This window comes from Enhydra lutris, unplaced genomic scaffold (assembly GCF_002288905.1).
Source record: "Enhydra lutris kenyoni isolate GAN:26980312 unplaced genomic scaffold, ASM228890v2 scaffoldscaffold54, whole genome shotgun sequence".
NCBI classification, from domain to species: Eukaryota; Metazoa; Chordata; class Mammalia; order Carnivora; family Mustelidae; genus Enhydra; species Enhydra lutris.
Window position 1 is genome coordinate 10,371,832 of NW_019154138.1, and position 27,279 is coordinate 10,399,110.

Sequence of the window (27,279 nt, forward strand, 5' to 3'; positions counted from 1 at the left end):
TAGATACTCTTTTACCTCTGCGCAGCGTCTTAAGAAAAGCGTCTATTTGTTCCTGTCCAACTCCAAAGGCTCCCTTCTGCCCAAAGAGGAGATGGGAGAGGAGGAGATGTAGGACCTCTATTGCTATATCTTGGAAGCCACCTTCTTGATTTCCACTGACGTCTGCGTCAATGTAAGAACGCAGAAGATCAGGAAGCTTCTGTTTGATAAACTGGGCAGCTAGAAGTCAGGTAAATCAAAAACCACAAGTTACTTTTGCACCACAACAGGTAAAAACTCACATCAGAACACAGATGACCATCATCTTCATTCACCAACTCACCCCTCACCCGCTCATGTTTAAGACAAACTAAAAGAAAATAATCTTAGATTATTTTACTAAGTCTAAGCTATGAAGCCTCAAGATTCAAAAACTCATGGATTTTAAAGAAATAATTTCACTACAGGATCTTTAAGAAAAAAGTAACTTACCAAAACCTCTGAGATCTGAGCTGGAAGAATTCAAGAGGGCAAGGCCAAAAATTACCTGAAACAATAGGGATTAGGTTGTTCAAAGAGTCAAGTAACTGTTCTAATTCCAATTTTGCCTATCTCTCTTCTTAAATCACTTACCTCTTGTACTTTGCTTAACTTGAGAACTTTACTCAGCTGGGCAAATAAGTGGGGTGCAGGCTTTAAACTCTGAAATAAACCAAACTTTATTTTAAAACAAGAAGAACTTAAAAAGAAGAAAGAACTTAATGATTTTCAAGAAGTTTTATAAAAACATCTATTCACTCAATCATGGTACTACACAGGAGTGAAAGAATTCTGTAGTCTTATCAGAAACAATACCCTATGTCCTAGAACTGCGAAATGACAATCTTAAGACTTCACATGATCTGGTTTTAGTCTCTACTTATTATCAAACTGTCTTGATTTTGCTAGAAAATTAAAAAACCCCAAACCACTGAAATTTTTAAATTAAGACAGATCACTATGAGATCAAGGTTTAAAGCCTTTTTAGAAAGTCACAATCTTAAGAGTACTAAGATAAAAGCAATACCAACCTTCTGATAGTGCAATGGATTATCAATGGCATAGGACAGCGTCGAAATAAAATTTGGCTTTGTAATCAGCGACGCACACTCCTGAATCAGAAACTGAGTCTTTAAAAATAAAAAGTGAATCTTCATTAGCACTAACATTCATCTTCTTCACAGACGCAGAGGTACTCAGAACATTAAAGTGTAATCCAATACTGTATATTGTTTCCATACATTATCAAAATTAGCTCTTTAAAAATCCCATTTAAACTACTTAGAGTCTACTAGCAACAAGTTAAACATCAACACCTTTACAAAATAGTTTCCCTTGACAGATAACTATAAGGAACAATATAATGACAAACCATTACCAGATTGAAAATCAAACCAAAGAAATTCTATCTAGAACAAGAGATCCCCTCTCTGCCTTACTTACTTGTCAAGCAGGACTTCCCCCATTCCTGTTTCCCACAGGCAGCTCTGATCCCCAGCAATCTAAGCCGGACCTAGGTAGCTATTAATGGTCTGCAGCTAGGCAGGAGAGGGGAAGGACAAAAAAAGGACAAGTCCCAACACCTTTCATTCATTCAGTCAGCTAAGATGATCTCTGGATGACTTGTAGGTGTTGTTTGCTACACAATGCCCAAGATGCAATTCACTGAACAATTAAATCTAAGTAAACATAAATTCTGTTAAGTCCCAATACCTGATGAAAATCTTTGCCACTGCTTTTACCATCGCCACTGAAATCCACATGTGAAAATAGGCAGCGTAATAAATGCCTGTCTGCCTCAGGACCGTGCCGATTCACAATCTGTAAAGACCAAAAATATAAATTTATAGTCACCATTAAGGAGAATTTTTTTAAAAAGTCTCTATGCAAAATCCCAATTACATTAATTGTTCATTCTGATTAAGAGTTACAGGAATTAATAAAATGGAGGTGCCAATATTTTATAATTGTTTTTTAAATGTTTCCTACAGTCACGGAGAGGAAAAATAGAATAAATTAATTAGTCCATATAAATAATGGTGTGCACTTTGGTCAGTATCTAAACCAAAACACAAAGTAGCAAAAATGACATGTAATAAGAATAGGAAATGTTTTTTCTTTTTTCTTTTTTTTTGAAATGTTTTTTCTTTTTTCTTTTTTTTTAAGTTGTAAGGCAACAATTCTGTAACAAACTGTATTTATTAGAGTTTCACTTCTTCTATGCATTATAAATCACTCTAACACAACTTAACTCCTTAAAATAGACAACAAGGCAACGACTTAAATAAACCAGTCTGGGGACACCGGGTGGGCTCACTGGATCAAGCATGCCGCCCCTGATCTCAGCTCAGGTCTCGATCTCAGGGTTTTGGGTTCAAGCCTCGCACTGGGCTCCACACTGGGCATAGAGCTTACTTAAAAAAAATAAATACAAAAAAATAAAGTCTGACTTCAGTACTTTAGATCTTTAGATGCTGCCCCCAAGCTCCATTAGTTTCTTGCTGTTTCTCAAATTTACCAATGTTGGTACTTGCTATTCTAATGTAAAGTTTTAGGCATCTACATATGGGCTGTTCTCTCAGTTCCTTTCATAGCTACATGACCAGCCCCACCATCACACCGTTATCCTGCTTTACTTTTCCCCGTAGAGCTTATGGCCACCTGATAATTTCTGTTTATTTTCTATGTCCCTCACTAGACTAAGTTGCACAAGAGCACAGAATTTGTGCTGTGGTGCTCACTTCTTCACACCTAGAAAAGAGCTTAGCACACATTAAGTACAGAATAATCATTTATCAAATGCTTTTTAAAGATATTACAAGTAGGGGCGCCTGGGTGGCTCAGTGGGTTAGGGCCTCTGCCTTCGGCTCAGGTCATGATTCCAGGGTCCTGGGATCGAGCCCCGCATCGGGCTCTCTGCTCAGCAGAGAGTCCGCTTCCTCCTATCTCTCTCTGCCTGCTTCTCTGCCTACTTGTGATCTCTGTCAAATAAATAAATAAAATCTTTAAAAAAAAAAAAAAGATATTACAAGTAATATTTTCTTACACTTTAGGCTAAGTATGGTACTGAGATTCCTTGGTTTTATCTTCAATAACTCTGTCAAAATTTACTGCAATTTTATAGATGAAGAGATGAACACTTGCATCAGATGATATGAGCCTTAAATCCCATAGTGGATGAGCTGAGAAATCAGAATTCATAGTCTAACTTCAGAGCCTATATGCTTTCCACTGAATCGTAATTCTGTGGTACTTGGTTAAATTAACTTATTTCAGTTTCAGTTTTTCCCACCCCGAAAACGCAGGGAGTTAAATAAGTTAAATTAATTTTTACACTGTCCCACAGACATTTAAAATTAAAAATCAATAAAATCAAATAATAAGAACCTCTGCATCTCAAAAAATTACTGTGAACCTATTCACAATGTATTGGTTCTATGGGCTCTTACAGTTCCTTAAGTCCTATAAAAGCAGAGATTATTTTTTTTCATATCCCCTAGAATGCTAAAAACATCTTAAAGAGGCAATTCAAATTAATCAGGAATAAAACTACTTATGCTCCAACCACCAAATGGACCTCTCCCTAAAATGAACAAGAATACTTGGCTTTGGGGCGCCTGGGTGGCTCAGTCTATTAAGCCTCTGCCTTTGGCTCAGATCATAATCCCAGGGTCCTGGGATCGAGCCCACGTAGGGGTCTCTGCTCAGCAGGGATCCTGCTTCTCCCTCTCCCTGGCGCTCTGTTTGCAGGCATGTGCTTGCTATCTCTCTGTCAAACAAATAAATGAAACCTTTTGGAAGAAAAAAGAGATTATCTGGCTTAAAAATATTTGACCACATACTAGATACTATGCAAGGTACAGCAAATGTAGCAGTAGAAGAGACCAATGGGCTCTATAGCTCTCATGAAGTATGATCTCACAGGGGAAAAAAGTATGAAGAATTTCTGATAATACTGTCATAGGAAAAAACAAAACAGGGTTATGTGACATGGATAGGAGGGGGGAGTGGTGCCTCAGAAAGGCCTTCCCTAAAAATGTAACATATAAGCTGAGACTTAAAATACTGAGGTGACAACAACCACAGGTAGAGCTTGAGGAAAGATCATTTCAGGCAAAAAGTAAATAGTATGCAGGGGCGCCTGGGTGGCTCAATAGGTTAAAGCCTCTGCCTTCAGCTCAGGTCATTGGGCTCTCTGCTCAGCGGCAAGCCTGCTTCCCCCTCTCTATCTGCCTCTCTGTCAACTTGTGATTTCTGTCAAATAAATAAAATCTTAAAAGAAAAAAAAGTAAATAGTATGCAAATGCATTTAATAACAAAAAAAGTCAGAGGGAGTCAAGTTCAAGAGTCTAGATCATGGTTAAGGAACCTACCAACTTATCTGCTATTACACCAATCTAAAAATGGAAGAGATATTCCGCTAGACTGTTAAAAGCCAAAAAACAAAACAAAACACACAAAACAGGGGTGCCTGGCTAGCTCAGTCAGTTAAGCCTCAGGCTCTTGGTTTCAGCTTGGGTCATGATCGCAGGGTTGTGGAAGTCTGTTCAGATTCTTTCTCCCTTCCTCCTCTGCCCCTCCCGGCTCATACTCTCATTTTCTCAAATAAATAAATAAAATCTTTAAAAAACAAAAAAAGTTTAAGTTTTTAACTACAATAAACAGAATCTTTTGACTGTCCCTTCTCATCCTTCCATTGACTTCTACAATATTATATAATTTTACAATTTCTTTTACAGCCACTCAATCTTACCAACAACCCTATGAAGGACAGACAAACAATACCACATTATTACAGATAAAGATTCCATTTAGAAAATCAAGGTTGCAATGACTAACAAATGTCACATATAAGTTGCAGGACAGTGGCATGATCTGAAGATATGTTTTGTAACTGGTAGGTAAACAGAATGTTCATTCAGTGATACCACGCTGCCCCTTCATTAGAAGAAAACTTTTTCTGTTTTGTTTTCCCTGAAACCTAAAAGCATGATCTTAGATTACAAAGATGTTGAAATAAGATTTCACTGCTCCCACAAGATCAAGTCCTATGCATTTTCACTTAAAATTTAAACCATTCCACCCACTGGACAGGGGAGACCAGTAAAATAATTCAAAGTTTTAGATAAGTACATTACAATCTGATAATGAAACCTTTAGGCTACACTGAAAATAACTGTATCAAAAGCAAACTACAGGGGCGCCTGGGTGGCTCAGTGGTTTAAGCCGCTGCCTTCGGCTCAGGTCATGATCTCAGGGTCCTGGGATCGAGTCCCACATCGGGCTCTCTGCTCAGCAGGGAGCCTGCTTCCCTCCCTCTCTCTGCCTGCCTCTCTGTCTACTTGTGATCTCTCTCTGTCAAATAAATAAATAAAATCTTTAAAAAAAAAAAAAAAAAAAGCAAACTACAATACTTCTATAATGATCTGATCTGTAGCCAGAGTAACAAATTCTCATCTAGAATCACATATTAAGAGGAACATTAACAAACAGTGCATTTACAGTGGTAGAGATTCAGAAAACCATGTGAAATGGTTAGAAAAATGGGGCACTATTTGCCCTAGAGAACATATGAGAAAAAAAGACTTAATTGTGTGAAAGGTAATTACATGAAATAATTAATCTTATACAGAGAAAGAGCCTCAAACATTGATTTTTAGCTCATTATAAGAAAATTCCTAATAATGTTGTCCACAAATGGTAATGATTAATCTTACGAGGTAATCAACTAACTTCCATAGTAAGAAACAACAAAAATCCCTCTCTATTAATACTTGTTAAACCCTTCTTTGGGTGGAATGTTGATAAACCAGCAGTTACCTGATGATTTATGCCTGCAACATAGCTCCAAAAAGCAGATTTTATATATACATACATACATATATGTGTGTGTGTGTGTGTGTGTGTATATATGGATATAGATTTTCACACAAAAGCTCTAAAAGACTTATATAAAGAAAAATATAAAACCTAACAGATTATCTCAAAGGTTAAAAAAAAAAAAAAAAACCAAGATACTACACAACTACGAAGTACCAATTAATTTTAGGGCACCCGTAGCTCAGTTGGTTAAGCTCAAGTCATCATCTCAGGGTCATGAGAGTCCCTCCCCCACTTCAAAAATAAGTATCAGATTTTTGAAATTTAAATTGAAGGCAGTAACTCTACCTTACAATAATCACAGTTTTAGACTATAATACACTCTACAGAGGTAATGAAGCATCTTCATATTTACCATTTACCATACTTGTTAAACAATTTTAACTTTTAAAAAATACTGATTTTGGTTTTTATTACCCTATCTGTATGAATAACTTTGGGTTTCTATGAAATATTTTGGGTTTACTTGAATCCATTTCAATATATAATATATTTCCAGTAATGGGTGCCTGATTGGCTCAGTTGGTGGAGCACACTACTCTTGATCTCAGGTAGTTGAGTTCAAGCCCCACAGTGGGTGGGCATGGAGCCCACCTTAAAAAAAAAAAAGAACAAAATAACAACCAAAAACCACATTTCTAGGAAGACTAAATCACTTCTTGAATAAAAGTTTTACAGATAACTTTGGGAACAAAAATTTTACATAATTATCAAGCAAATCTAAATCATTAAAAACGTATTCTCTAAATATTTAAAGTAATATATAAACAATGAAGCCAACACTATATCCACCTGGTGGTATAACTATGCCAAGAACTACTCTAAATAACTTTACTATAGTAATCTGATGGTACCTCTCTAGTGAGATACTAGCCATATCTCATTTCATTGCACTTTGCAGGTAATGTTTTTTGTTTACTGAATTGAAGGTTTATGGCAACGGTTTACAGTGCCATTTCTACAGAAGCATTTGCTCACTTCTTGTCTGTCACATTTTGGTAATTCTCACAGTATTTCAAATTTTCCCATTATACTTCTTATGGTCATCTGTGATCAGTGACCTTGGATGTTACTATTAGACTTGTTTCAGGGCACCATGAACTACGCCCATATACAAGGGCAAACGTAATAAATATCTTGTGTGTTCTGTCTACTCCACCAACTGGCTGTTCCCCAAACTTCCATCTTTTACCTGAGACACAGCAATACTGAAATTAGACCAATTAATTACCCTACAATGGCCTCCTAAGTGTTGAAGAGTCAAACACATCTCACTTGAAATCAAAAGATAGAAATGATTAAGGTCAGTTGAGGAAGGCATGTTTAAAGTTGAAACAGGTCAAAAGCTAGTCCTCTTGTGCCTATGTTAGCCAAGGTGTAAATGCAAAGAAAAAAATTATTAAAGGAAATTAAGTGGTACTCCAAAGAACATACAAATGATAAGAAAGGAGAAGAGTCTTCTTGCTGGTACGGAGAAAGTTTTGGGGGTCTACATAGATCAAACCAGCCACAGCATTCCCTTAAGCCAAAGCCCTAACCTCTCTCCAACTGTATAAAGCCTGACATAGATGAGGAAGCTGCAGAAGAAAAATATGAAGCTAGCAGACGTTGGCTCATGGGGTTTAAGGAAAGCAGCCATCTCCGTAAAAGCACAAGGTGAAGCAAAGGCTGATGAAGAAGGTACAGCAAGTTGTCCAGAAGATCTGGCCAGATAATGAAGGCTACTACAGTAAACAACAAATTTTCAATGAAGATGGAAACAGACTTCTAAAGCCTCTGCCTTCGGCTCAGGTCATGATCTCAGGGTCCTGGGATCGAGCCCCGCATCCGGCTCTCTGCTCAGCAGGGAGCCTGCTTCCTCCTCTCTCTGCCTCTCTGCCTACTTGTGATTTCTCTCTCTCTGTCAAATAAATAAATAAAATCTTAAAAAAAAAAAAAAAAAGAATGAGATGCCATTTAGGACTTTCACAGCTAGAGAGAAGTCAATGCCTACTTCAAAGGACAGGCTGACTCTCTTGTTAGGGACTAGTGCACCAGGAGTCTGTATGTTGAAGCCAACGTTCACTTACCATTCTGAAAATCCTTGGGCCCTTACAAATTATGCTAAAGTGACCCTGCCTGTGCACTATATAAATCGAACAAAACCTGGAGGACAGCACATCTGTTTACAACATGGTTTACTGAATATTTACTGTTGAGACCTACTGTTCAGAAACAGATTTCTTTCAAAATATTACTGATCCGTGACAACGCACCAAGTCACCCAAAAGCTCTGATGAAGATGTGTAACAAGATTAATATTGTCTTCTAGTCTGCTAACACAACATCCATTCTGCAGCCTGTATGGATCAAGTAGTCATTTCAACTCTCCAGTCTGACTATTTAAGAAATATCTTGGGGCACCTGGGTGGCTCAGTGGGTTAAAGCCTCTGCCTTCAGCTCAGGTCATGGTCCCGGGGTCCTGGGATCGAGTCCCGCATGGGGCTCTCTGCTCAGCAGGGAGCCTGCTTCCCTTCCTCTCTCTCTGCCTGCCTCTCTGCCTACCTCTCTGCCTACTTGTGATCTCTGTCTGTCAAATAAATAATAAAAAAGAAAATCTTTAAAAAAAAAAAAAAGAAATATCTTAATATTTAAGAAATATATTTCTTAAAGCTAGAGCCACTACAGATAGCAATATTTTTAATGGATCTGAGCAAAGTAAACTGAAAACCTTCTGGGAAGGATTTACCATTCTAGATGCCATCCAAGAAGAACATTCAGAATTCATGGGAAGAGGTCAAAATATCAACATTAACAGGAGTTAATGGAAGAAGTTGATTCCAACCCTTAGGGATGACTTCAGGGGATGAAGACTTCAGTGGAAGAAGTAACTACAGATGTGGCAGAAATAGCAAGAGAACCAGAACTGATGATGTAACGTAACTGCTGCAATCTCATGATAAAACTTCAACAGATGAAGAGTTGTTTCTATTGAATGAGCACACAAAGTTTCTTGAGATGGAATTTACTCCTGGTGAAGATGTTGGAATGACAAAAAAGGTTAGAATATTGCATAAATTTAGCTGATAAAGCAGAAGGGTTTGAGAGGACTCAAATATTTTTTTTAAAGATTTTATTTATTTATTTGAGAAAGAATGAGAGAGAGAGAGACAGAGAGCAAGCATGAGAAGAGGGAGGGTCAGAGGGAGAAGCAGACTCCCCTCTGAGCTGGGAGCCTGATGTGGGACTTGATCCCAGGACTCTGGGATCATGACCTGAGCTGAAGGCAGTCACTTAACCAACTGAGCCACCGAGGTGCCCAGACTCAAATATTTTTTTTAGGATTTTACTTATGTACGTATTTGAGAGAGAAAGCATGCACAAGCAGGAGGAGGATCACAGGAAAAGAACAGCAGACTCCACCCTGAGCAGAGAGTGCAATGTGGGGCTCCATCTTAGGACCCTGAGAGTTTATGACTGAGCCAAAATCAGGAGTCAGATGCTCAACCAACTGAGCCACCCAGGAGCCCAGGACTGACTCCAATTCGGAAATAAGTTCTACTGTGGGTAAAACGCCATCAAAGAACATCATACACTACAGAGAAATCATTCATAAAAGGAGAATCAATCGATGTGGCAAACTTCACTGTTGTCTTATGTTAAGAAACTGCCACAGCCACTCCAATCTTCAGCAACCACCACCCTGACCAGTCAGCAGCCATCAACAAAAGGTAAAACCCTCCACCAGCAAAAAGATTAACTCTGCTCAAAAGGTTATATGATAACATGTTTTAGCAATAAAGTATTTTTAACGGAAGTATGTACACTTTTTAGACATAATGATATTACATACTTAATAGGCTACTACAGTATAAACGGGATTCTTAAAATTCACTTGACTCACTTTATTGCAATGATCTGGAACCAACTCACATTATCTCTGAGATATGCCTAGGAATACCTCTGGGATAGCCTAAGGGTCCCCCTCCCTTCCCCCCTACCTCCCAAAAAAATAAACTATTTTCCATAACCATAGTGCTATTAACAACATCAGGACTGTTAGTCTGAACTCTTTTTTTTTTTTAAGATTTTATTTATTTATTTGACAGAGATAGATCACAAGTAGGCAGAGAGGCAGGCAGAGAGAGAGAGAGAGGGAAGCAGGCTCCCTGCTGAGCAGAGAGCCCGATGCGGGACTCTATCCCAGGAAACCTGAGATCACGACCTGAGCTGAAGGCAGCGGCTCAACCCACTGAGCCACCCAGGCGCCCCTGAACTCTTGATTGAACAGTGTGGAACAGGGTAAATGGCTTTTTATACCACTGAAAATGGAATTTTGTGCATGGGGAAAAAAGAGAGAGAGAGAGATTTCAGATCATGAATTGAAAGTAAAGATAAGAGGTGCCTGGGTGGCTCAGTCCTTAAGCAACTGCCTTCAGCTCAGGTCATGATCCCAGGGTCTTGGGATCGAGCCCAGCATCAGGCTCCCTGCTCAGTGGGAACCTGCTTCTCCCTCTCCCACTCTCCCCTGCTTGTGGTTCCCTCTCTCACTGTCTCTCTGTCAAATAAATAAATGGAACCTTTTAAAAAGAATTTTTTTTTTTAAAGCAAAGATAAATTAGGAATATCAGTAGTATCAGTATGAACTCTTGGTATATTTGCTCTTTAGCTTTGTCCATCGAAAGACCTCATACTGAACAACTGATCATCAGTGAGCAAACACAAGTGCTGAAATAATTTCCTAAGCCCAAAATGGTGCCATTACTACCCAGGGTGCCGTGTCAGCAAATCAAAACTTAGGTAACTTTCAAATCTCTATAAATGCTCCACTCAACCAGAAATGCAGTATATTTGTATCAGTGTATCAGTTAGCCAATACCCAAAGGTCAAGCCAACTCTGGGCCTTCTCATCTTAAATAAGGTTGACTATGTGGCCCCAACCAACCAGATGTTTTCCATATGTCTCTTCCTTGTTTTTTATTATCCTATAAAAATAGCTTCTTTCCTTCTGCCCCATTTTGCAGTTCTCCTAAAGAGGATTGTCCACTTAATGAAGTACTAAATAAAGTTTTTTCACATCACCTAAGTTGTCTCTCTTAATCACTTTTTAACTCAAGAGACAATCTCCATATCCCATTTCCCACTAAATAAAACCAAGGCCTCTTAGAGAAACTGCTAATTCTAGGTCCAAAGCAAAAAATACACAAGATGACTCTAGAATATTTTAGTTTCCAGTGTTTCTGAAACGGTATCAAGGACTATAAATATTACAAAATAGGAGGACAGGGGACTCCAAAGCCAGCAAGAATAAGCATTCACTGGCCAAAGACTTTCATCAGTAATACTTTTCAATAAACTCAAATATATCAAATATGTTAAAAATACATGAGCTCCTGGGGCATCTGGGTGGCTCAGTAAGTTGAGTGAATGTCTCTTGATTCCAGCTCAGATCATCTCGGGGTTGTGGGATTGAGCCCCACATCGGACTCTGCACTGAGGGGAGTCTGCTTGGGATTCTCTCCTCCTACCCCTACTCCCATCCACACACGTGCATGCATGCATGTTTGCTCTCTAAAAAGATAAACCTTAAAAAAAAAATACACAAGTTCCTAAGAATACTAAAAAACTTATTTATTGGTCATGTTTGGAGATGCTCGGAAAGAAGTTACTTTGATAACTGGCAAATAAATAGAGAATCAAGCACTGATCTACATATACAATGTACCTCAGGTAACCATCACTGATCTTGCCGTTCCTATATACAATGTACCTCAGGTAGCCATATAGTTGGTAAGGGCAAGTTTCCCTTTACAGAACTATTTCAAGAATGCTTAACAGTAAGAGTACCAACATTTTGCAATCCCTAACAAATTAATGAATCCAGTCAATGAACAAAGCCTGCTAAAAATCACAGAAGTAGAGGCAACCAGACATTGCAAAGCTTCTGATGAAAGTACACACCATCATCAACTACAAACTGTCCTAAAAGGCGAAAACTCTTAATCCACTGCACTTCTAAATTTACTAACTTACAGAAAATAGAAACTGCACCCGATAAAAGAACATGTTAAACACCACTACAGCAAAATTCACACTATGGATAATTACAAGACAATCTGATTTAACAAAATAAGTTCTACTTAAGTACTTATAAGTACTTAGTACTTAATAAATACTAAGAGTGAGGGAAAACCAAAGATTTTAAAAGAGATCTGATAAGAGCCAATGCAACATACATATTATTTGGATCCTAATTCAAATCCAAGTGTAATAAAAATTTTTTAGATGAGGCAAAACAAGAAATTTGAGTGTTAACTAGATAGTACATGTTTAAAAAATACTGTTTTGTTTTTGTTTTTGTTTTTTAAATTTTATTTATTTATTTGACAGACAGAGATCACAAGTAGGCAGAGAGGCAGGCAGAAAGAGAGGGGGAAGCAGGCTCACCGCCGAGCAGAGAGCCCGATGCGGGGCTCGATCCCAGGACCCTGAGATCATGACCCGAGCCGAAGGCAGAGGCTTAACCCACTGAGCCACCCAGGCACCCCTTGTTTTTGTTTTAAGAGAGAGCATAAGTATGAGCCCATGAAAGCTGGGAAGGGGCAAAGCGGGAGAGAAAGAGAATGCCAAGCAGGATCCACACCCAGTGCAGAGCCCCAAGTAGTGTTCCTTCTAATCCACCCTAAGATCATGACCTGAGCAGAATGTTGAACCAACCGAGCCACTCAGGCACCCCATAACACGTTTTAAATTAAAATGTGAGAGAGGAAAAAAAATAAAATGTGAGAGAGGGGCGCCTAGGTGGCTCAGTCAGTTAAGCATCCAACTCTTGATTTCTGCTCAGGTCATGATCTCAAGGTTGTGAGATCAAGCCCTGAATTAGGGTTCATGCTCAGCATGGAGTCTGCATGTCTCTCTCTCTCCCTCTTTGCTTTTCCTCCAGCTCACGCACGTGCTGGCTCTCTGTCTCAAACAAATAAAACCTTTTAAAAAAAAAAGGTGACTAAAAAACTAACATGTGGTACATAGCAGATGATTAAATAGTAGCTGCATAAAATTGTCAGGACACATTCTGACCAACACAGCTTTCAGAATTTATCCTAAGGAATTAATCTGAATAAAGGAAAAAAGATTGGTAAGTCTTCAATGATGAGGTGTTACTGGATTTGTTTCTTCAAAGATGAAAATTCCAGGATTTAGAATGACTTAAAGGGCCCTGAAATTCAGATTGAGGAGGTTAGGTTTTGTTCTCTACTAAAAGGACCCCTGAAGGTATTAGAACAATGAACTTAAGCACTGTAATTCATCAAAGCATTAATTGCAATAAACCCTATAAGCATAAAAAAATGATTATTACAATATACTATATACACTGAAATACTACATGAAAAGAAAAAAAATCAAATAGGAAATGAGTAATTCCAAGAATTCAGCTCTTCCATTAGAAAGAAAAGGAGAAGAGTAGCCCAAGAATGAATTTCTAAGAATTTATCCTACATAACACATACATGCAAAAAAAAAGTTTTAATGCACTGTCAATAGCAAAAGCAAAAAACAAAGTATATAATCTAAATGTCCATAAATAGTGAAATAAATTATGTTTCATCCATATGATGGTTTCCTATACAGCCTTAAAAGAACAAACTTTTTATGTACAGGATAATGAATAATTTTTTTTTTAAGGCAGGCTCCACGCCCAACTGTGCTCAAACTCAAAACCCCAAGAGATCAAGAGTCAGATGCTCTACTGACTGAGCCAGCCAGGCACCCCAAGAATAATTTCTACGACAGACTGGTAAGTTAAAAAGGAAACAGGGACACTTAAGTGGCTCAGTTGGTTAATGCTCTGCCTTTGACTCAGGTCACGATTCTAGAGTCTTGGGATCAAGTCCCACATCAGGCTCCTTTGCTCAGTGGAAAGCCTGCTTCTCCCTCTGCCCCTCCCCCGCTTGTACTCCAACAAATAAATAAAATCTTTAAAATAAATAAATAAAATTAAAAAGAAACAATCAAGATACAGAAAACTATCATATGCCAACATGTGAAAAAAGAATGGAAAGTATTTTACTAAGTTTTTTCTTTTAACTTTTTAAAAATAGTTTCATTTAACCTGATTCAGCTTTATCAAAATAATATTTTACTATTTTCTATGTGCAAGCATCTTTGGAAGAACATTTAAGAAACAGCAAACATCAGTTGCCTGTGGGCAGAGAAAAAGTGGGTAGCTGGGGTAATCAGGTTAATATATTACCTATTTTAAAGACCAGAGTGGCTCAGTCAGTTAAGCATCTGCCTTCAGCTCAGGTCATGATCTTGGAATCCCAGGACTGAGCCCCGAATCAGGCTCCCTGCTCAGCAGGGAGTCTGCTTCTCCCTCTGCTCCTCACCCTGCTAGTGCTCTCTCAAGTAAGTAAATAAAATCCTTTAAAAAAAAAAAAGGGGGGGGGGCGCCTGGGTGGCTCAAACTGTTAAGTGTCTGCCTTTGGCTCAGGTCATCTCTGGGTTCTGGGATCAAGGCCCCACATCAGGCTCTCAGCTCAGAAGGGAGTCTGCTTCTCTTTCCCCCCCCACCCACTCCCCCCAACTTGTGCTCTCTAACCCTCCCTCCCTCAAATGAATAAATAAAATCTTTAAGAAAGAAAAAACAGGGACGCCTGGGTGGCTCAGTTGGTTGAGCAGCTGCCTTCGGCTCAGGTCATGATCCCAGCGTCCTGGGATCGAGTCCCACATCGGGCTCCTTGCTCATCAGGGAGCCTGCTTCTCCCTCTGCCTCTGCCTGCCATTCTGTCTGCCTGTGCTTGCTCTCTCTCCCTCTCTCTCTCTGACAAATAGGTGAAATCTTAAAAAAAAAAAAAAAAAAGAAAGAAAGAAAGAAAGAAAAAACAGGGGCGCCTGGGTGGCTCAGTGGGTTAAGCCTCTGCCTTCAGCTCAGGTCAAGATCTCAGGGTCCTGGGATCAAGCTCTGCATCAGGCTCTCTGCTCAGCAGGCAGCCTACTTCCTCCTCTCTGCCTACTTGTGATCTGTCTCTCTGTCAAATAAATAAATAAAATCTTTTAAAAAAATAGAATAAAAAAATAAAAATTAAATTACCTCCGAACACACACCCCAAAAACAAGGAAAGGAGAAAAAACTCCCAAACAATTAATTCTTAGATTTAGGTCAAATAATCAGGCACCTATTTCATTTACAAGTTTGTATGTATGTACTACCTACCTTATGTAACAACTGTTAACTTATAATATAGAAAAAGGAGAATTTCCTTTTTTTAAATAATGCTTAGGACAGGAACTGTACTAGGTGCCTCTTCTTAACTTCATTTAATCCTAAGAAGGATGTCAGACAAATTTTATATTTATCCTTATTTTGCAAATGAAGAAAATAAGGTTCAGAGAAGTTACCTACTGTCACACTAGTGAATTTTAATTTAATAATATATACAATTTTAAGTATAATACTCCATTTATTAATGAGAAGGGGTACCATCACTACAACTAAAGTATAGTATACTATTTAACTTTCATAAAGATTGAATGAAATGCTCTATAAAACAAACTTGTACTTAAGAACAGTTTAATTTTTAAAAATTGGGGGGATCAGGACACCTGGGTGGCTCAGTCCATTACGCATCTGTCTTCAGCTCAAATCATGATCTCAGGGTCCTGGAATCAAGCCCCACAGAGCCCCACATCAGGCTCCCCACTCAGCAGGGAGTCTGCTTTCCCCTCTCCCACTGCCCCTCCCCCACTCATAAGCATGTTCACACTCTAATGAATAAATTAAATCTTCTTTTAAAAATAGTAAATATTGGGGGGGTCAATGGCAAAAAAAAAAAAAACTGGGGGGCAAAGGATGAGAACTGACATTTTCTCCAAAGATACACGAAATGCCCATGAAAAGATGTTCAACATCATTAGCTACATAAGCAAAATAATGAGGTACCTGTTCACATCCACTAGAATGGGTATAAACAAAGACAAAAAATAACAAGTGTTAGTGAGGATGAGGAAAAATTGGAACCCTCATTCACTACTCGTGGAAATGAAGTGATGAGGTGCCCTGGATAAAGTCTGACAGTTCTTCAGAAAGTTAGAGTTATCCTATAACCCAGCAATTCCATTCTTTCATATATACCCAAAAAATTAAAACCAAATATCCATCCAAAAAGTCATAAACAAATGCTGAAAGCCACACTACTCCCAACAGCCACAAAAATGGAAACAAATTAAATATCCATTTTACAGATAAACTGGAGACTATTCAAAGAACTATTATTATTATAAATAATATTCACATCGTATTATTACTCAAAAAGGAATGAAGTACGGACACAGACGCCAACATCGATGAATCTTTTTCTTAAAGGGGGGGGGAAGTGAGGGAGAGAATCTTAAGCAGGCTCCACACCCAGCACAGAGCCCGAGGAGTAGCTCAATCTCGCCACCCTGAGATCCTGACCTGAGCCAAAATCAAGAGTCGGACATTTAACTGACTGAGCCACCCAGGTGCCCCAACAAGACGTATGAATCTTGAAAGCATTGCGTTAAGTGAAAGAAGACAGGCACAAAAAGCCACATCTGTTATGACTCCATCTATGTGAAATATCCAGAAAGGCAAATCCGTAAAAGCGGAAAGATTAGTGGTTGCCAGGAGCTGGAGAGAGGAGGGAGAGCAACTGCTAATGGATTCAAGTATTTCTTTTTGAGGCGATGAAAACATTCTGGAGTTAGATGGTGATGATTAAGTAACTTTGTGAATCCACTAGAAACTACTGAATTGCACATTTTATAAGGGGAAGTTTTACAGTCTGTGAAATATATATATATCTCAATTTTAAAATGTAGATAAGAAAAAAATGAGACTAAACCAAGTCAGGTATTTCATAATTTTTACAGAAAAATTTATATCTGTGACTCCTTAAAAAAAAAAAAAAAAAAAGATTGGGCTAAAATCTCTTTTATATATTAAAGCTGAGGAGAACGTTCTTTCTACTCACTCCTTTAATGGTACTTGTTTTCTATGTTTACTTACATGTTGTATTTCCTGCTGGCTGGCTCGGTAGTTTTTCTTGGTTAAATTGTCCACCAGGTAGCTGATTTGAGACAAGGCCAGCGAGAGCGAGTCAAGATTCATTGCTGGTTGGGGCGGAAGCAGGCGGCCGAGCCCGGCGCAAAATCACCATTATTCCCCTTTAGTCACCTCAGAGGCAGGTTAATGCTTTCCTTGTAATTAGCCTATATCTGATGTCTGTACAGTGTCTTTAGTTCTTCTTTACCAGGGGTATTACTCTGTTCTGAAACATGGCACCTGTTTTAAAAAAAGAAAAAGATAAAAGTCAGATTTTTTATTTAGTTTTTTATTAGGGGAAAAAGAGTTAAAACGTTATCATCTCTCCATCTTAGTACCTGAAATCCCACTCAAGACTCAGGGGAAAAAAATTAGTATGTCTCAACCACCAATTACAGAAGATGCCAAGTCTGAAAAGTAGGCAGGGCCAGTATAAAAAGAAAGTATCCCCCCATAAAAAGCAGGAGTTTAGCAAGACAACCTGTATTATCTGGATGTCTATTTATAAATCTACTTCAAAATGATTATTTATACTATACCCTTTAGAAACAGGAAAGTACTTAGAATTAGGGTTCATGGAAAGAAACATTCATCTGACATTTTCCATTTTCTGTTCCTCTTCCCAGAGCATCTACAGCCTATTTACAAGATCCCATTTATTAACTTTTACTCCTCATGCACTGTTTTGGAATCAGTTTGGTCCTACAGTTGTACGTTGGGGTATATGTTTCAGGTATTTGAATCACTGTCTCAAAGGCAAGTAAGGGCTTCAGAACCCAAATTCCTTCCCACACTGATGAAAATTTTACTAGGAAGATTTAGAAAGGGAAGCCCAAAGCAGAAAATGACAGGATGCTTATCAGTTTAATTCCAACCATGGGCTGAGTCAAAGTAACTACTCCGTATTACAAAAAAAGTGGGGGGGAGGGAAACCACAAATTTTTCTTATGAATTCATCAAGTATTGCTGCTGAAACACAAAAATCTGAAACAGATGAACTTATATACAACTTCAGGCTGTGAAATCAGCTCATAAATTCATTACAATCAGAAAGTTCACAAAGATTAAAAGACCCTCTTAAGGGCATTTAAAACCTTTACCTTTAACAATTTCTAAACGAATTAGAAACACTACATTGTTTTGTTCTGTTTCATGTTATACAAAGCAAAAGCTGGACCAATGGTATCCCTACACGTGCTCCTCAAAAAAGAATAGGAGGCTTGAAAATGTGCCAAGATGTTTTTTGTTCATTCTAAATAACATGTGAGAAGTTAAAGACAAATTGCATTACTATCTATCCATTACATGCAACTAAACTTGCCTGCTATAAATCTTAGAGCTTTCTTCATGTTCTGGTCCTAGCATATTTTCTGCATCAGACCAATAACATTATCCAAGTTTGAGAACATACTAACAAGAAGACAGGCAAAAAGAGGACTCAGACTATTAACATCAGTACTGTGTACAACATTTCTTGAAATTTAAATTGGCAATACTACAAAAAGTGTTTATTACACTATCCTTAAACCTTTAATTCCACAATTAGGAATGTATCCCCGCCCCAAAAAAATGTATCTCTCCGTAACTATGAGTTCTTTTTGCCTCAAGAACTCAAAGGACACATATTTTCAGCTAAGTCTATCTCAGCAAAAAGAAAAAGTGAAGTAAAACAGTAAAAAGTAACTCTTCGGGAACACCCAGGTGGCTCAGTCAGTTAGGTGTCAGACTTGATTTCAGCTTAGGTCATGATCTCCAGGTTGTCTGGCCAGCAACAGGCTCCAACACTCAGGGGAGAGTCAGCTTGGCTTCAGATTCTCTCCCTCTACCCCTCCTTTGGCTCAATGCACTCCCAAATAAATAAATCTTTAAAAAAAGTCTTAGTTGAATCAAGAAAGCCCTTGACTATACAATGAAACTACAAAACTCTGTTGAAATCAAAGATGACACAAACAAATGGATACAAATGTTAATAGATTAGAAGAGTTAATATTCTTAAATGTCCACACCACCCACTCAGCTGGTTAAGCATCTGAAACTTGATTTCAGCTCAGGTCATGATCTCAGAGTTGTGAGACGGAGCACCATATCAGACTCAGCAGTAAGCATGGTGCCTGCTTAAGATCTTCTCTCCCTCCCTCCCACACTAAAACAACTAATAAAAATAAAATAATTTTTTTTAATTTAAAATAAATTTTTTTTTTAAATTTAAAAATTGAATGGTGCCTTCGTTGCTCAGTGGTTTAAGCCTCTGCCTTTTGCCCAGGTCATGATCTCAGGTCTTGGAATCGAGCCCCAAATCGGGCTCTCTGCTCAGCAGGGAGCCTGCTTCCCCCTCTTTCTCTGCCTGCCGCTCTGCCTACTTTTAAAATTTGGGGGGGAAAAAAAAACACAAAACAAATGTCCATGCCAAGGGTGCCTAGGTGGCTCAGTGGGTTAAGCATCTACCTTTCGTTCAGGTCATGATTCTGAGGTCCTGGGGCCAAGCCATGCATCAGGCTCCTTCTTCCTCTAATCTTCCTCCCCCACCCCCACCCTCCTTGGTGCTCACGTGGTCTCTGTGAAATAAATAAAATCTTTCAAAATTTTTAATTAAAAAATAAATAAATGTCCATGCCAATCAAAGCCATGTAGATTCAACACAAACCCTATGAAAATTCCAATGGCATTTTTCACATAAACAGGAAAAAAAATCCTAAATTGGTATGGAACCACAAAAGATCCTCAAAAGCCCAAGCAATCATGAGAAAGAGAACAAAACCAGGGGCGCCTGGGTGGCTTAGATTGTATAAGCATCTGCCTTCAGCTCAGGTCATGATCCCAAAGTTCTGGGACTGAGCCCTGCATCAGGGTCCCTGGCTCAGCAGAGAGCCTGCTTCTCCTTCTTTTGCTGTTCCCCCTGCCTGTGCTCTCTGGCTCTCACTTGCTCTCTGTCAAATAAATAAATGAAGTCTTAACAATAAAAGAACAAAACTGGAGGCATCACACTTCTTGAACTCCAACTGTAATACAAAGCTACAGCAATTAAAACTGTATGGTACCAGCATAAGAAGAGACCCACAGACCAAAACAAAACAGAAAGTGTATACAGTCAAACAGTACTTGTTAAGGGAGACAAGAACAACCAATGGAGAAAGGATAGTCTCTTCAATAAACAGTTCTAGGAAAACTGGATAACTACATGCAGAAAAATCAAAGTGGACCTCTATCTTACACCACTCACAAAAATTAACTCAAAATGGATCAAAGACTTGAACAGAAGACCTGATACCAAACAAATTCCTAGACAAAAACATACAAAGGAGGGCACGTGGGTGGCTCAGTGGGTTAAAGCCTCTGCCTTCGGCTCCGGTCATGGTCCCAGGGTCCTGGGATGGAGCCCCACATCCAGCTCTCTGCTCAGCAGGGAGCCTGTTTCCCCCTCTCTCTCTGCCTGCCTCTCTGGCTACTTGTGATCTCTGTCAAATAAATAAATAAATAAAATCTTTAAACAAACAAAAAACAAACATACAAAGGAAACTTTCAGGGCAAGTCTTGGCAATGATTTCTTTTTTTAACATGATACGAAAAGCACAGCAAAAGAAAAAAATAACAAATGCGACATCAAAATTAAAAGTTTCTTCACAACCAAAGAAACAACAAAATGGAAAAGCAACCTACAGAATGACAGAATATTTGCAAAACACGTACCAGATAAGAGGTTAATGTACTAAATTTATTTTTTTAATATCTTACTCATTTGAGAGAGAAACAAAGAGTACAAGAGGAAAGCCAGAGGGGGAGAGAGAAGCAGACTCCCTGCTGAGCTCAAAGTCAGACATGGGCCTTGATCCCAGGACCTGGAGATCATGACCTGAGCCAAAGGTAGACACCCAACCATCTAAGCCACCCAGAAACCCCTATATTAAACTTATTAAAAAAAAAAAAAAAAAAAAAAACCCCAACAAAAAAATAAAAAAAAAAAAAAAAAAAAAAAAAACCCTCCTACAACTCAGTAACAAAAAAAATCAAAATCCTATTAAAAAATGGGCAGAGAACCTAAATAGACATTTTCCCAAAGACAACATCAAAGTAGCAAACAGGTATCTGCAAAGGTGTTCAACATCACTAATCATCAAGGGAAATGCGTATCAAAATCAGAATAAAGTATCATCTTACACCTGTAAGACGGGCTAGCCACAAAAAGACAAGAGATAACTGTTGGAGAGGATATAGAGAAAAAGGAAACTTTGTGCACTGCTGGCTGGACTGTAAAGTGGTTCTACAACTATGAAGAACAGTATAACAGTGCTGAAGAGCCTCAAAAAATTAAAAATAGGGGTGCCTTGCTGGCTCAATCAGTATAACATGTGACTCTGGATCTCAGGATTTTGAGTTCAAGACCCACTCTGGGCACGGAGCCCACTTAAAAAACTAATAATAATTAAAAATAAAACTACAGGGGCGACTGGGTGGCTCAGTGGGTTAAGCCTCTGCCTTTGGCTCAGGTCATGATCTCAGGGTTCTGGGATCGAGCCCTGCATCGGGCCCTCTGCTCAGCGGGGAGCCTGCTTCTCCCCCCATCCCTACCTACCTACTTGTAATTTGTAATCACTCTCTGTGTCAAATAAATAAATAAAATCTTAAAAAGTAAAAATAAAAATAAAACTACCATACATTCCAGCAATCCCACTTCTGGGTATATATCCAAAGGTAATGAAAAGAGGTTACTGAAGAGATATATGCACTCTGATGTTTACTGCACCAATATTCTAATAACCAAGATATGAAAACAACCAGGATGCGTGGATGGCTCAGTTGGAACGTGGGACTCTTGATCTCAAGGTTGTGAGTTCAAGCCCCACACTGGGTATAGAAATTACTTAAAAATAAAATGTTTAGGGGTATCTGCCTTCGGCTCTGATCATGATCCCAGGGTTCAAGGATTGAGCCCTGCATCGGGCTTCTTGCTTGGCGGGAAGCCTGCTTCTCCCTCTCTCACCATGTGAGAGAGAGATACAGAGGTACTGGTATATCTGGTTGTGTTCCCTCTCTCACCGTGTCTCTCCTTGTCAAATCAATAAATAAAATCTTTTAAAAAAATAAAGAAAAAATAAAATTAAATAACATTTAAAAATAAACTCTTTAAAAAAATTTATGGAAACAACCTAAGTGTCTGTCAATAGATGAATGGAAAAAGATACACACACACACAGAGGAATACTTTTTAGTCATGGAGGGAAAAAAAAAAATACTGCCATTTGTGACAATATGGATGGCCTTGAGAACATTATGCTGAGATAAAGAAGACTGAATAAGACAAATACTATATAATATCCAGTATTATGGGATCTTAAAAACAATTCAGAAACAGAGAATACTGTGGTTGGTGGGAAGTCAAAGGGGGTGATGGTGGTAGTGGTAATTATGATGAAGGTGGTCAACAGGTAACTTTCAGTTATAATCATTAAGTCCTAAGGATGTAACAGAGGCCATGGTAATTATAGAGTAAATCTTAAAAGTTCTCATCACAAGGGAAAAAGAATGTTTTTCTAACTATGGGAGGTGGCCGATTTGTTGTTCTTTTTAAGCAGACTCCAAGCCCAGGGTGGAGCCCAGCATAGAGCCCAACACAGGGCCTGAACTCCAGAACCTTGGATCTAAGACCTGAGGTGAGAGCAAGAACTAGACACTTAACAAACTGCACCACCCAGGTGTCCCTGGATAGTGGTAGATGTTAACTATATTCATCAGAGTGATCATTTCACAATATACAGAAATACTGAATCATTCTTTATGTTGTACACCTGAAATTATTATAATACTCTATGTAGACTGTATCTCAATCTAAATAAATAAATAATTTAAAAACCAAACTCAAGGGGTACCTGGGTGACTCGGCTGTTAAGCATCTGCCTTCAGCCCAGGTCATGATCTCAGCGTCCTAGGATCAAGCTCTGTATCAGACTCCCTCCTCGGTGGGAGCCTGCTTCTCCCTCTCCAGCAACCCTGTACTTGTGTTCCCTCTCTCTGTCATAAATAAATAAAATCTTAAAAAAAAAAAACTCAAAAAAAACAGAGCGAAGTAGTCATCAGGGGGTGGAGAAATGAGTGTTTAAGGGTAAAAACTTGCAACCTACCGATAAATAAGTCCTAGAGATCTAATACACAATACAGTGATTATACACAATAAAACTGTATCACAGGGGTGACTGGGTAGCTCGGTCAGTTAAGTGTCTGATTCTTAGTTTTGGTTCAGGCCATTCAGGCCCCAAGTCAGGTTCTACACTCAGCAGGGAGTTTGCTTGAGGTTCTCCATCCTCTCCCTCTGCCCCTCCCCCCCACTCAAACAACCACATGCTCTTTCTCTCTCCCTCTCTCAAATAAACAAATCTTTAAATTAAAAAGGTTGATTCAGGGGCACCTGGGTGGCTCAGTGGGTTGAAGCCTCTGTCTTCGGCTCAGGACATGATCCCAGGGTCCTGGGATCGAGCCCCACATCGGGCTCTCTGCTCAGGAGGGAGCCTGCTTCCTCCTCTCTCTCTCTCTCTCTGCCTGTCTCTCTGCCTACTTGTGATCTCTGTCTGTCAAATAAATAAAATCTTTAAAAAAAAAAAAAAAAAGTTGATTCATGGGGTACCTGGGTGGCTCAGTTGGTTAAGCAACTGCCTTCAGCTCAGGTCATGATCCCAGAGTCCTGGGATCGAGTCCCACATCAGGCTCCCAGCTCTGTGGGGAGTCTGCTTCTCCCTCTGACTTTCTCCCCTCTCATGCTCTGTCTCTCTCTCAAATAAATAAATAAATAGATCTTTAAAAATTTTTTTAAAAAAGTTGATTCAGGCAAGAATCACTAATACCTTAAAAAACCTAAAAAAGGTTGCTGGCACAGCTGCACACTACTACCCAACAAATTACCTACTAATTGCAAAAGGAAAAAAATGTACCTTTATAATACAGCTATGGCAGTCACTACCTTAACTAAAATAGTACTTTATTACTAATGGTAAATCTGCCCAACATATGTATCTACTGATGTGCTGCAATATGAAGTTATCACCTTGACGTATTCTTGCCAAAAATGATTAACATAAACATAAACCACATTAATATATGGCTAATACCTCTGTATCTATCAATTCCCAGGAAATAAAAGGTTAAAGGGACAGGTTTAAACTACACAGGAGATCTTATCAGATAAATGCAAGTACTGGTTCATTCTACCAGGCCACTGGCCTGCACTTTTCTTTTTCTTTTTCTTTTTTTTTTTTTTTTTTTTTTTGGCCTGCACTTTTCAAAAGGTCAGTAGAGAAAGAAAAAATGGGGTCTGTTCTGATTATGAAATTACAATACAAAAGCACAATGTGAACCTTAATGAAATCGTGACTTAAAAAAGTTATTAAAAACAGGATGGCACAGTCGGCTGAGTGTCAAACTCTTGGATTTGCCTTGGGTTGTGATCTCTGCACTCAGTGCAGAGTCTGTTTGGGACTCTCCTGCCCTCAAATAAATAAACAGATCTTAAAAGTTGTAAAAGATATTCTTTAGGCAACTGGAGTTTTTATAAGAGTATTTAATATTCTTAGCTATAGTGTGTCTATGCAAGAAGGTCTTTTTTTAAAAAAAGGATGCCTCGGGCACCTGGTAGGCTCAGTTGGCTAAGCGGCTGCCTTCAGCTTAGGTCATGATTTCGGGGTCCTGGGATAGAGCCCACATCCAGCATCCTGCTCAGCAGTGAGTCCGCTTCTCTCACGCTCCCTCTGTGCTCTCCCTCTCTCAAATAAATAAATAAAATCTTAAAAAAAAAAAAGAAAGAAAGAAAGAAAGAAAAAGGATGTCTTAATTTGCAGGAGATATATGCAAGTGTATGTATCTTCAAACCAGTAAAAATATATAAATAGGGATGGGCAAAATAGTGAAGCGGAGCAGGAGGTACAGAGTTCCAGATACAGAATGAGTAATGAAGGAATGAAAGGTAAAGTATATAGAATATAATCAATAGTACAGTAATGTTGTATGTTGACAGACGGTAGCAACACTTGTGGTAGCGTAACATGGAATTGTCACATCACTATGTTGTACACCTGAAATTAACACTGTCCAATATACTTCAATAAAAAATATACGAATAACAGGGATGCCTGGGTGGCTCAATCAGTTAAGCCACTGCATTGGGCTCAGGTCATGACCCCAGGGTCCTGGGATCGAGTCCTGCATCGGACTCCTTGCTCAGCAGTGAGCCTGTTTCTCTCTCTGCCTGCTTGTGCGCGTGCTCGCTCTCTGACAAATAAAATCTTTAAAAAAGAGAGAGAGAGAAAAATATATGAATAACAGAAAAAGTTATTATGGTAAGATGTTAATTGTTGAATCTAGGAAGCAATTATGTTGCTCTACACTGTACTATTTTCATCTTTCTGCACATGTGAAATTTTTCTTAATAAAACTGGGGATAGGACACCTGGCCTGGGTGGCTCAGTCGGTTGAGTGGCTGCCTTTAGCTCAGGTCATGATCAAGCTCCCTGCTCAGCGGGGAGCCTACCTCTCCCACCTCTTCTGCCTGCCACTCTGCCTACTTGTACTCTCTCTCAAATAAATAAATAAAATCTTAAAAAAAACAAAACTGGGGATGAAGGACATGTATTACTTTTATAACTTAAAACAAAGATTACAAGCATGTAATGTGACTTCCAAAAACTGACTTTCTTTAAAGATTTTATTTTAGAGAGAACAAGAGAGAGGGAGAGCACAGAGGGAGGGACAAAGAAAGAATCTCAAGCAGAATTCCTGCACCACACTTAGGGCTCAATCCCACAACCATGAATCATGACCTGAGCTGAAAACGGGTACCAGACGCTCAACCAGACTGAGCCACTCAAGTGTCCCCCAAAAGCTGACTTTATACTCAACAGTATTTTAGCTTTTAGGACTATCAAGTAGTTTTTATAAAATGAAAGTTTAAGTAGTAGCAATTTTTTTTTAAATCCAAAATTTAAACCCACAGGACAAGCAACTACACATAACAGAAGGCTAGATCAAAAGTGACTGAACCTCTATACCGTCCCCTCCCATTTGTAAAAATAAGGCCTCATCTCAAGCAGAGCTTTCCCAAAATGGTAGATCTTTAAGGGGTAAGAGGTAGAGCAGAGAGATAAGAATCTTCTACGGCCTCAAGACAGTCTTCTAGATTGCTCTGGAGAGCAGTTCAAACCAGTCTACCCTCTGATAACATCAGCTGGTTAACAGAAGGAAGTATTCAGGACAAGCAAAGTGGATGAGATAGATGCTCTATCATCTAACATCTGCTCTAAGAGTTTACTGAAAAGCAAGTAGCTGTCAATCTCCCACAGAACTGTTGGAGAAGTTTACATATGCCACAGAATACAGCCAGGCCGGCCAAGATGTGACTAACCGCCAAGATGTGACTAACTGGTCCAGCATGATGATATGGGAAGGCTGAGTAGCAGGTTCTTGAGAGAAGGAACTAAAACTCCTAAACCTCTTGTCTTCTCTGTTTTGGTGACATGTGAGATAGCTGTAATGTCTTACAATGTGCAATGTACACAAATTCTCATATTAAATGTTTATCATTACTTTTACCTAATTATTTTTACTGCTGGGCTTAAATACATTCAAAAATGTTTAAAAGTCGATTATCATATTTTGTCCAAAAAGAAGATAAAGGGCCATCACCTTTAAATATTTCAATTTTGGGCCGCCTGGGTAGCACAGCGTACTGAGCGTCCAGCTCTTGGTTTTGGCTCAGGTCATGACCTCACGGGTCCTGGGACTGAGCCCTGTGTTGCCTCCACACTCAGGAGGGAGTCTACTTGAAGATTTTCTCCCTCTACCTCTCCCGGCTGCTAACACATGTGGGAATGCTCTCTCAAATAAGTAAAATCCTTAAAAAAAAAAAAACCTCTCCCTCTGCCCCTTCCCCAGCTTGTACTCTATCTCTCAAATAAACCGTAAATATTTCAATTTTAAGTCTTTGAATGGATCTAAAGATATCTTAAATATACCACCTTTATGCAAATGAAATTTCTCTCTGATGATAACTGTCAATAATCTGGAGATCATTAAAATGTACGTAGACTTTTCAAACCATAAAACCGACATAAACCTGATTGCAGAAACAAGCTCAAATTCATTAAACTATTAAAATATTTTTAATTAGAAAAATTTACTACTACACCATTCCTTATTTCATCAGGATTGTATAAAATATCCCAAATGATCTCCTTCCATTTCATTCCAGGATACTCTATAAAAAACCTTCATTTGCTAACAATGGCACTCCTATTAATTCAAATACTTGAGCCTAACTCCATGCCACGTGAATACCTTATATGCTACAGAAAAAAGTA

The 27,279-nt window shown here is 38.8% G+C and overlaps 1 protein-coding gene across 6 annotated transcripts in view; it reads right to left on the minus strand.

The window, feature by feature from the left end:
* LOC111157346 (CCR4-NOT transcription complex subunit 1) overlaps window positions 1-27,279 on the minus strand; it is a 111,054-nt gene that overhangs the window by 65,487 nt on the left and 18,288 nt on the right. For 5 of the 6 annotated variants that reach the window (XM_022518673.1, XM_022518674.1, XM_022518675.1 and 2 more), the window contains exons 2-7: window positions 16,907-17,182; window positions 1,732-1,839; window positions 1,050-1,148; window positions 613-681; window positions 472-526; window positions 16-219 (exon numbers count right to left, since the gene is read on the minus strand). In XM_022518673.1, the coding sequence (XP_022374381.1) occupies window positions 16-219; window positions 472-526; window positions 613-681; window positions 1,050-1,148; window positions 1,732-1,839; window positions 16,907-17,008 (637 nt within the window). In that variant the 5' untranslated portion in view covers window positions 17,009-17,182. Of the gene's footprint in view, window positions 1-15; window positions 220-471; window positions 527-612; window positions 682-1,049; window positions 1,149-1,731; window positions 1,840-16,906; window positions 17,183-27,279 lie in introns of those variants that run through there. The other variant, XM_022518677.1, reaches the window with a different exon arrangement.